The following is an 11662-nucleotide window of genomic DNA, read 5'->3' on the forward strand; positions in this document are numbered from 1 at the left end:
TAATTTGCTATGGTGACATGATATTTGTGCTAATATTTTCCAAGTTGTATTAACCTTATATTTTTTCTTGAGTGGTTAAGTGGCTTTAATTGCATTGACTAATAATTGGGCCTGTAGATTGTTAACTTGAGAGAGAGTCTTTGGTACTAATAAATGTAGGAACCAAAAGAGTGGGAAAGAAAAGTAATGTTCAAAGTTGTGTTGAGAGTTGAAAGAATGACGATGGAGAAGCCGTGGCTGGTAACAATGTTTGCAGCACTAGTTATGCTTCAAGCATTCGGCATCATCAGTGGATGTTTCTTGGAAGAGAAGGCAGCGCTTCTCGAGTTCAAGTCTACTTATTTCAATGCTTCTGTTCTGCCTTCCTGGGTGGAAGATGATCCAAATTGCTGTGGATAGGAGCGTGTCACCTGTGATTCCACCTCGGATGCATCATCCATCTCGATCTTCATTGGGTACAAACAGATATGCAGACCATAACATAAATAGCCTCAACTGGTCCTTGTTCCAAACCTTCAAGGAACCCAGAACACTTGATTTGTCCAATAATTGTATTCATGGCTTCATTTGGAATGGAGGTAACACTCTCAATCACCATTGTAATTAGTTAGCAGTTCTTTCATTAACTGATACTTACTTGTGAAGCAAACTTCCTACAGATTACAGAACCAACTCAAGATTGAACAAGTTGGAGAAACTAGATCTTAGTAACAATTTTTTCATCAACCTGAGCATAATGGAGCCATTGAGCATTCTCACATCCCTCAGGAATTTAAATCTTGCTGGAAATAATATTAGTGGAACCTTCCCTACTTTTCTCAATTTAAAATCAAGTGTTTTTGGTTCGTTGTTGGTTATGAAATCAAACATTGATCAAATTCTTTTTCTTCAAGATTTCATGAGTCTAACAGCATTAGAGACGTTAGATCTCTCTCACAATTCTGTCAACATCAGCATAATGGAATCCTTGAGTGCTCTTACATCCCTCAAGAATTTATTTCTTGCTGAAAATAAATTGGTTGGGCCGTTGCCAACTAAAGGTATGTATCTATGTGTAAGTGTACTTATTTTCTCTATGAAATTTTGATGGATTGCAACGTTTAATTTGTTCAGAATTATCACTTCTACGAAACTTGGAGCTGTTGGATTTGGGTAACAATGCACTTAGCAGCCCTTTGACAACTCATGGTGTGTGTACATGTCATGCCCTTTCGCTTATTGCCGGCATCAACATCTGTTTAAAGCTTTGCTGCAACTCTTTCACATGCCAAGGCTTTTCTGAAATTAAAGAAGCTGAAGATGCTCAACTTAGGAAGCAATGGATTTGACAAGGGAGTATTCAAAACTCCTTCATTGGTCTTCCAGCTCTCAAATCTTTGCACCTATCTGATAATCAAAATCTCAAAGGTAAGCAAGGTTTGACTAACACTTAACACATGATTCAACCTTGTATCCTCGTTCTTATGAGAGACCAAATTATTTACTACTCGTCCAACAGCTTACTAGTTCTATTGAGTATTACTAATAAATAATTTCTATCTTTGGGTTTCTTCAATAGTTTATTAAGTATTTATACTAGAGTGTGATGATATCTTTGTTAATTTTTCAGGTCTCAACGAATCTTTCTCAATTGAAGGTGAGCAAACATATCATTTTCTGAAAGTATCATGCATGTATTCATTTTGTAGCATGCTGCTGTAACTTATTCTTTCAAATAACAAGTTTGAGGGCTTATCCTCATTAAGCTTGTTGGCCAACCATTCAAAGCTTAAGATATTAGAATTAGGAAAAATGGATACACAAATATTTCATGTAGAAACTGAAAATCCACCCTGGATCCCTTCGTTTCAGTTGTAATATTTAGATATATCCCATTGTCGAATAAACCTACCTACAAAAATTATTCCTAGCTGCCTTTTATATCAACATGGCTTAACTTTCATTGATATCTCACACAACAATTTAGTTGGTATGTTTCCTAATTGGTTGCTAGTGATAATCCAAAACTTGAATCTGTTTTGTTAAGTGGCAACTCTTTCGGTGGATCTTTCGAACTACCCTTTGATCTAAATCATCGCCTTGATCAACTAGATATGTAAGACCTGAAAGAGCCTAGCAGCGGAAACGACACAAATGTCCAACACAAGAACAATATGGAAGCACTCACAACACAATATGGCAACAACTATAACAAGCAAATATAGCAAGTAAAGCAATAACAAGAACACACCAAGATTTTAACGTGGAAAACCCCCTCAATGTGAGAGGTAAAAATCACGGGTCGTCCAGACCAATGAAATAGCTCCACTATAATCAAATGAGGTACAAGAGAGTCTCAAACAAAGCACAAAAACGTGCTTATAACCAGCCAAAACATCAAAGCACCAAAGCTGACAAATAAGAAGAAAAGAAGATGAAATATACCCAAAAAAACAGAGCTACTGTCGAAGCCAATTTCTCCCTCTGCAGACCTCCAATTAAAATCTCAGTCCAAATTTCACGTCGATCCAACGGTGAAAGAATGAGAAACTGCCATTCAAAGATTGTTGCTCTGTGTAAAATCGGAAAACCTAATTTCTCTCTTGCAAAGTCAATTTCTCCCATTGAAAATCTCCAATCAACATCTTCACCAACCAGAATGAAGAACAAGATGATAGAAACATGCAGTTTAAATTTCACGCCGATCCAACGGTGAACAACTGAGAAACTGTCATTTGAAGTTTACTGCTTTGGACAAAAACGGGAATTCTGTTTTTCCCTCTTCTCTCTCACTTGGTGGCTATACTCTCTACCTCTCAAAAGACCTAAAAAATCTGAATTAGGGTTGTGATACTAGGGTGCAAGAATACACCCCCAAAATGTTGGGTTTGGGCCTCACAAAGGAGAGAAAAAACCTAACAAATCTCTCCCTTCTCGACTAGGTGGAGGCCCTCGCCATTCCGGCGATCAAACAACATGTTTCAAATTTTTCTCTTGACAATACTTTTGTCATCATATCAGCACCATTGTCATTAGTGTGAACTTTCTCAAGTTCCAACAACTTAGAATCTAACACATCTCGTATGCAGTGATACCTAACATCATTATGTTTAGATCTTGGATGAAAAGTAGAATTCTTGGCAAGATAAATAGCACTTTGGCTATCACACAATAACACATAACGGTCTTGCTTGAAACCAAGTGATGTAAGAAACTTCTTCATCCACAACAACTCTTTACATGCTTCAATTGCTGTAATAAACTCTGCCTCTGTGGTAGAAAGTGCAACGCACTTTTATAGCCTTGACTGCCATGAAATAGCTCCCCTTGCAAACTTGACTAAATAACCTGAAGTAGACTTTCAAAAATCAATATCTCCTGCCATTTCTGCATCAGTAAAGCCAACTAGCAAAGGTTTCTCACCATCAAAACTCAAACTCAAGTTAGTTGTACCTTTGAGATATCTCATAATCTATTTAACATCATTCCAATGTTCTTTACCTGGATTAGAGAGAAAACGATTCACAGTACCAACCGCATGAGCAATGTCTGGTCTAGTACACACCATAGCATACATCAAGCTTCCAACAGCTAAGGCATAAGAAATTTCATTTATTGTTTGTTTCTCCTCATCAGTGATTGGACACTGCTTGATGCTCAACTTAAAATGAGGAGCAAAAGAACTAGCAACACATTTGGCATCATTCATGCCAAACCTTTGAAGCACCTTCTTTATGTACTTCTCCTGTGACAAATAAAGCTTCTTGGAATCTCTATAACGAGTAATAGTCATGTCCAAAATCTGTTTGGCAGGACCCAAGTCCTTCATAGAAAAGAACTTGCTCAACTCTTTCTTCAACTCATTAATCCTCAAAGCATTCTTGCCCACAATCAAAATATCATCCACATAAAGCAAAAGAATGATAAAATCATCATTAGAAAATTTTTGCACAAATACACAATGATCTGAAGTTGTCTTATGGTAACCATGCTTCCCCATAACAGATTCAAACTTCTTGTACCACTGTCTTGGAGCTTGCTTCAACCCATAAAGACTCTTCTTAAGCTTGCACACAAAATCTTCCTTTCCTTTAACAACAAAGCCCTCTGGTTGCTCCATGTAGATCTCCTTATCTAAATCACCATGAAGAAAAGCTGTCTTCACATCCATTTGCTCAATCTCCAAATCAAGAGACGCTGCTAGTCCAAGCACAGCACGAATGGATGACATCCTCACAACAGGAGAAAAGATCTCCTCATAATCAACACCTTTTCTCTGGCTAAAACCTCTAACAACCAATCTAGCCTTATACCGAGGCTTAGAATTATGTTATTCATTCTTAATTCTGAATACCCATTTGTTCTTCAAAACTCGCATATCCTTCGGTAGCTTCACTTACTCATAGGTATCATTCTCAAGCAAAGACTTCATTTCTTCTTGCATGGCTTCAAGCCATTGAGCTATGCTTTCATCCTCAACAGCCTTTCCAAAGCATTCAGGTTCTCCCCCATTAGTCAACAAAATAAACTCATGTGGAGAATACCTTGACGAAAGCTTCCTCTCTCTTGTAGACCTTCTGAGTGCAATTGCAAGAATTTTCAAAGCTGGTTCTTCATCTTGATCATCATCACCAACTTCATCAAGTATCGGATCAACTGTTCCATCTTCACATGCACTCATGCTCATTATTTTGAGCTTCAACTCTACCATCTTCTACCATAGGCATAGAGGGAGTAATATCCAAGTCAGAAAAATCATCACTAGACTGAACCATTGACTTCTCCGCATGATCAACATCCTTCAATGTTTGGTCTTCAACAAAGATAATATCTATACTTCGAATCACCTTCTTGCTAACAGGATCATAAAACCTATAACCAAACTCATCCATGCCATAGCCAATAAAAATACACTACCTAGTCTTTACATCAAGCTTAGATCTCTCATCTTTGGAAATATGAACAAAAGCTTTACATCCAAAGACTCTTAAATGATCATAAGAAACATCTTTACCTAACCATACATTCTCTGGCACTTCAAATTGCAAGGGAACACATGGTGTCCGGTTCAAGACATGAACAACAGTGCTCAAAGCTTCACCCCAAAAGAATTTTGCCAATCCAGACTGTGACAATAAGCACCTAACTCTTTCAACCAATGTTCTGTTCATCCTTTCAGCCAAGCCATTCAATTGAGGAGTCTTCGGAGGAGTCTTCTGATGTCTTATACCATGCTCTTTACAATAAGCATCAAATGGACCTGAGTACTCACCACCATTGTCAGTACGAAGGCATTTCAACTTCTTCCCAATTTTTCTTTCAACAGAAGCTTGAAATTGCTTGAACACATTCAAAACTTGATCTTTGGTCTTCAAAGTGTAAACCCATAATTTCCTAGAATAGTCATCAATAAAGGTTACAAAATAGATAGACCCTCCAAGTGTTCTTGTCTTCATCGGTCCACATACATCAGAATGCACCAAGTCAAGTATCTCTGACTTCCTTGAAGGTGGATGGCTCTTAAAAAAATCCTGTTTTGTTTTCCAGCAAAACAATGGTTGCACTTTTGCAAAGCAACCTTACAACTAGATAAAAAATTCCTCTTGGATAATATATTCATATCTTTCTCACTCATATGACATAATCTCTTATGCCATAAATCAGTTTTATCAACAAACTCAGCGGTATTAACAACATCTTTCACAATCTTTGCTTGAGTTAAATAAAGAGTAGAGTGTCGTGTACCTCTAGCAACAACCATGGAACCCCTGGTGAGCTTCCAGCTATCACGAGAGAATGAGCTATCCAAGTCTTCATCATACAACTTACCAACAGAAAGTAAGTTCAACCGAATATCTAGAACATGCTTCACACGCTTCAAAGTCAACTTGGTACCGTTGGAGGTTTCTAAGCAAACCTGTCCAACACCGGCACATTTTGCAACACCTTGATGAGCCATTTTCACATCACCAAAATCACCAGGAGTATAGGATGTAAACAAATCCCTCCTAGATGTAACATGAATAGAAGCACCACTATCAATCACCCAACTAGTGCTATTATCAACAAGGTTAACAGATTCAAACTCCTCAACAACAAGAAAATCATCATGAGTTACATTAACCTTGTCTTCCTTGCTACCATCATCTTTATTTGTGCTCTTGTCTTTACTTGCCTTGGCTTTCTCTTTCTTTAGGTTCCAACAAAATTTCTTCACATGTCCCTTTTGACCACAATGATGACACTCAATATTCTTATACTTTTCTCGAGACTTGCTTCTACTTTGATCTCTACCATTAGGACCTCGACTTTTGTTTCTCCCCCTAGACTCAAAAACAAGAACATCTGAATGTGTAGTTGATGTACCTTGTGACTTTCTTCTCATCTCTTCATTCAAAACACTACTCTTGGCAAGATCCATAGAGATTACACCATCAGGAGTAGAATTAGACAATGACATTTTGAAAATTTCCCACGAGTCTGGTAAGGAGCCAAGAAGTAACAATCCTTGAACCTCTTCATCAAACTTGATACCCATGAAAGATAACTGATTCATAATTTCTTGGAAATCATTCAAGTGATCTGTCATTGATGTCCCATCTATATATTTCAAAGCCAACAACTGCTTGATCAAAAAATCTTGTTATTCCCAGTTTTTCGAGCATACAACTGTTCAAGCTTAATCCAAAGAGTCCAAGCATGTGTCTCTCCAATAATATGGTTCAACACATTATCGTCAACCCACTGCCTAATATATCCACAGACTTGTCTATGCAACAAAGTCCAATCATCATCAAATTTATCATTAGGCTTCTCTATACCAAAAACTGGTTGATGAAATTTTTTGACATAAAGCAAATCTTCCATCTTTGACTTCCACAAATCATAATTAGGACCATTAAGAGTGATCATCCTACTAGTATTAGTATTAGCTTCCATTGTTCACAGAATCACAAGTCCAGAAAAATACCAACAAGCTCTGATACCAGTATGAAAGAGCCTAGCAGCGGAAACGATACAAATGTCCAACACAAGAACAATATGAAAGCACTCACAACACAATATGGCAGCAACTATAATAAGCAAATATAGCAAGTAAAGCAATAACAATAATACACCAAGATTTTAACGTGGAAAACCCCCTCAATGTGAGAGGTAAAAATCACGGGTCGTCCAGACCAATGAAATAGTTCCACTATAATCAAATGAGGTACAAGAGAGTCTCAAACAAAGCACAAAAACGTGCATATAACCAGCCAAAACATCAAAGCACCAAAGCTCACAAATAAGAAGCAAGAAGATGAAATATACCCAAAAAAATAGAGCTACTATCGAAGCCAATTTCTCCTTCTGCAGACCTCCAATTAAAATCTCCACCGTTCAGAATGAAGAACAAGATGTGAGAAATCTACAGTCCAAATTTCACATCGATCCAACGGTGAAAGAATGAGAAACTGTCGTTCAAAGATTGCTGCTCTGTGTAAAAACGGGAAATCTAATTTCTCTCTTGCAAAGTCAATTTCTCCCACAGCAAATCTCCAAAACATTTCCACCGACCAGAATGAAGAACAAGATGATAGAAACATGCAGTTTAAATTTTACGCCAATTCAACAGTGAACAACTGAGAAACTGCCATTTGAAATTTACTGCTTTGGACAAAAATAAAAATTCTATTTTTTCCTCTTTTCTCTCACTTGGTGGCTATACTATCTACCTCTCAAAAGACCTCAAAAATCTGAATTAAGGTTGTGACACTAAGGTGCAAGAATACACCCCCAAGATATTGGGCTTGGACCTCACAAAGAGAGAAAAAATCCAACAAGACCTATCAAGCAACCATATCCAAGGTGAACTCCCCAACAGCATTGCATTCATCCTCCCAAATTTAACATATTTTAATTTCTCAAGCAACTCGTTCAATGGTCATATCCCTGCATCAATAGGAGAGATGTCAAACTTGCTAATTTGGACCTGACCTCCGACAATTTTTCAGGAGAAGTACCAATGCAAATTCTTCTCAGATGCACCTCGTTATGGCCTCTCTGCTTATGAAATAACAACTTGCAGGGTCAAATATTTTCTACACCCATGACCAATAATCACTTACCCTTCCAAGTTGGATTGGCAAACTTGGGTTGTCCATCTTAAGTTTATCCGGGAACAACTTTGAAGCTGGAATGATAAAAGAACTGTGCCAGCTTGTTAACCTTGGTTATTTAGATTTATCTCACAACAAGTAACAAAGGGAATCCGAATCTTTCGTGGATTAAAAGTAACAGAGGTAACACAACACCACCACCTCTTATACCTCCAGTTCCCTTGAATGGCATTGAGGAAAATGATTCTGCAATGGATTTCACTTCCTTCTGTTGGACTTTTTCTGTGTCCTATGTCATGGTCATAATAATTTTAGTGATGATACTTTGGATCAATCCTCACTGGAGGAGAGCTTGGTTTTATTTTGTGGAACATTGCCGCCTCAGATGTTTTGGTCAATTTCTTCAACTCAATTTCTAAGTGTCAAATAAATTACTCAAGAATCTTAGACATAATTACTTCTGTTATTTGTAAACTAAGATATATGATGGTTTGTATAATGTCATGAATAAAGTCTCGGTTAATTTAGTCAGTCTTACATCAGCTTTTATTATTTCACTGAATATTCTTTGTTAAGTTTTCATTCTTATCTGCTCAACTGTGCAAGTCAATTCAATTATGGTGGCTGTATTCAGTATTGACACCTGTCAGACACAACCTATTGACCGAATAGTAGTAGAAAAAATACAAAACTGGAAGAAAGAGCTTATAGAGATGATATACATAACTTCATTTTCTCTTTTTGGTGTTAATCATCACTTTCTCTACTACTTCCCAAGTCTTCAATGGCTTCAACCACTCCTGATGCTAACCAAAACCAAGAATCCACCAAGAACAGCATCATATTCAGAAGCGTGAAAACACTAGCTGAATCACCTGAACTCACCTCAGTCCCATCCTCATACACATTTGCCACCAACCCAGATGATGAATTAGTAACTGACCCTGATGATGATGATCCAATCCCTGTCATAGACTACTCCTTATTGTTCACTGGCACACCTGATCAGAGAGCCAAGACCATCCATGACTTAGGCAGAGCTTGTGAGGAATGGGGTTTCTTCATGGTGATCAATCACTCCGTGCCAAAGAGCCTCATGGAGAAAATGGTGGATCAAGTCTTTGCTTTCTTTAATCTTAAAGAGGAAGACAAGCAAGAGTATGCAGGTAACAAGAATGTGACGGATCCAATAAGGTATGGTACCAGCTTCAACGCTTCAATGGACAGAGTCAAGTTCTGGAGAGATTTCATTAAAATCATAGTGCACCCTGAATTTCACTCACCAGACAAACCACCTGCTTTCAGGTGAGCTTTTACCTCATTCTTTACTTTTTCTTGTAAACTCTAAACACTCTGAAACATGTGTTGTATTATTGAAGGGACACGTGTGAAGAGTACTGCCGAAAAACCAGGGAACTGGGAAGAGAGCTACTCAAAGGAATATCAGAAAGCTTGGGATTGGAAGCAGATTACATAGATAGAACAATGAACCTTGATCATGGTTTGCAAATCATAGCAGCAAATCTTTACTCACCTTGTCCTCAGCCAGATCTTGCAATGGGAATGCCCCCACATTCTGATCATGGCTTATTGAACCTCCTCATTCAGAATGGAGTTTGTGGCCTTCAAGTTCTTCACAACAAGAAGTGGATCAATGTTAGTTCTGCTCCAAATCGCTTCTTGGTCCTTGTGTCTGATCACCTTGAGGTACCAACACAACACAACCCTACTTGTTTTGTATCTAAGAATAACAGACACATCAATAAGATTGGTATATCATCAAAATTAAACTCAAAAAAAATTAACGTATCTGTTAATATCTTGATATAATGCTAGTAATCTCTGAAGATTCTTTGTGTGTTGTTATAATAGATTTTGAGCAATGGAAAGTATAAAAGTGTGGTGCATCGAGCAGTGGTGAGCAACAAAGCCACGAGAATTTCGCTGGCAACAGTGATTGCACCATCCTTGGACACAGTGGTGGAGCCAGCTTCAGAGCTTACAGACAATCAAACCAATCCAGCAGCATATGTTGGGATGAAACACAAAGATTATATGGAACTTCAGCGAACTAACCATCTTTATGGGAAGTCTGTGTTAAACCAAGTTAAAATCTAAACTTTAATAAATTACTACCTAAAAGTAAGTATTTTTGGCTCAAGTTAAAAGAATGTAAAATAGGCCATATAACATGAGCAAAAGCAAGTAGTATCACATCATACACTATGATTTATGAGTTGTGTGTATTTCTATGATTTATGAATGTCATCTGCATGCTATAAATGCAACCTCAAATTGGAGCCACATTAGTTTAATGAACCAAACCACATTAATCTCGAATTGTTCCGTATAACGTGCAGTATCTTGAGGCAAAGTTGCACTTAACTTGCTCAGCAATCAATCATATGAAAACGTATTATCTTTTCTGCTCTGTTCTCGCCTTTTTCTGTGTACCAAAGCAGCTACTTTAAGATCTTAAGATCTACGCTTTTTTATGAAGAAGTCGTCAAAGACACCTTTCAGCTTCATAAATTAAAACCGCTCATTAACTAATAAGATAGGATCCATTGTATTCTTCATCATTTCATAGGGATATTAGTGTTATTACCACCATGGCTATTAGCAAACCACGTTTAGATATATGCAGCAGTTCCCAAAAACATAATAATAGACATCGTTGGCTACAGTCTTATATTCTCTCCATCTTCATCCTCTTCACCATTATCACCCTCTTCTTTCTCCTCCACACACCCTTCTACTCCCTTCAAACTCCACCACCACCATTATCATGGAGTGTAATGCACCAGTTGCAAAGTTATTCCATCTTCAACACCACTTCCTCCACAACCACCATCAAATCTATGGTCCACAAGCTTCGTACTTCAGTCACGTTTCTTCCACTCAAGGATCTTCGTTTCTCCAATGCAGCACTTGTAGGCCACACATGGTTCATGAGCTCCATGTATGATACTCACCAAGAAGGTGAAGTCCAATACCAAAAGTTCCCATCAGAATCATCACATGGTAGGGTTCTATGCCTGAAAGGACGTGACACCCATGATGGTTCCTGGAACTACTATGCTCTGGCATGGCCTGAAGCTTTGCCTTACAACACCACGTTCATGAAAGGTTTAACCTTTGTGTCATATAATCATTACAACTATGATAACTTGTGGCATGGTTTAACTGCTATGCTCCCATTTGTGGCTTGGCACAAGATGAATAATTGTTCAAGATTTCCATCAAGGTGGGTTTTGTATCATAGGGGTGAGTTAAGGGTCAACATGGGCCTATGGGTAGGGACCATGATGGAGGCTACATTTGATGGGACTCAAAAGATTGAAAGATTTGATGGGCCTGGGACTGGGCCTGTTTGTTTTGAGGAGGCTGTGGTTATGAGGCACAATGAGGGTGGCATGTCAAGGGAGAGGAGAATGGAGGTTTATGATTTGATGAGGTGTAAGGCTAGGATTTATTGTAACATGAGCAGCCTCAATGATAGAACAAGTGTTGAACTCAATGATATTGGAATGACATTGTTTTTGAGGACAGGACCAAGATCTTTTAAGAATGATTCTGTTGTG

At 38.0% G+C, this 11662-nt stretch overlaps 2 protein-coding genes across 2 annotated transcripts in view; both read left to right on the forward strand.

Moving 5' to 3' along the window:
* Window positions 1-849: 849 nt before the first annotated feature.
* Window positions 850-10200, forward strand: LOC107480491 (2-oxoglutarate-dependent dioxygenase 19). The gene is made up of 6 exons (XM_016100638.3): window positions 850-1040; window positions 1114-1407; window positions 1610-1636; window positions 8857-9383; window positions 9458-9785; window positions 9951-10200. Exons 2-6 carry the CDS (start codon window positions 1300-1302, stop codon window positions 10194-10196), a joined length of 1236 nt encoding a protein of 411 aa, XP_015956124.2. The 5' UTR covers window positions 850-1040; window positions 1114-1299; the 3' UTR covers window positions 10197-10200.
* Window positions 10201-10342: 142 nt separating this feature from the next.
* The window catches only part of LOC107480438 (uncharacterized), a 1795-nt gene continuing 475 nt past the window's right edge, over window positions 10343-11662 (forward strand). The window contains exon 1 of the mRNA XM_021136985.2: window positions 10343-11659. Within this exon, the coding sequence (XP_020992644.2) occupies window positions 10691-11659 (969 nt within the window). The 5' untranslated portion in view covers window positions 10343-10690. The remainder of the gene's footprint in view (window positions 11660-11662) is intronic.

This window comes from Arachis duranensis, chromosome 3 (genome assembly GCF_000817695.3).
Source record: "Arachis duranensis cultivar V14167 chromosome 3, aradu.V14167.gnm2.J7QH, whole genome shotgun sequence".
Taxonomy (NCBI): Eukaryota; Viridiplantae; Streptophyta; class Magnoliopsida; order Fabales; family Fabaceae; genus Arachis; species Arachis duranensis.

What these genes read in the sequence shown, in the direction of transcription:
- LOC107480491 (XM_016100638.3), top strand. Translation starts at nt 1,300, where the DNA reads ATGCTCAACTTAGGAAGCAATGGATTTGACAAGGGAGTATTCAAAACT. An exon ending in TGATAATCAAAATCTCAAAG is followed by an intron (nt 1,408 to 1,609) that starts GTAAGCAAGGTT and finishes TTAATTTTTCAG; the next exon opens with GTCTCAACGAATCTTTCTCA. An exon ending in GACAAACCACCTGCTTTCAG is followed by an intron (nt 9,384 to 9,457) that starts GTGAGCTTTTAC and finishes GTATTATTGAAG; the next exon opens with GGACACGTGTGAAGAGTACT.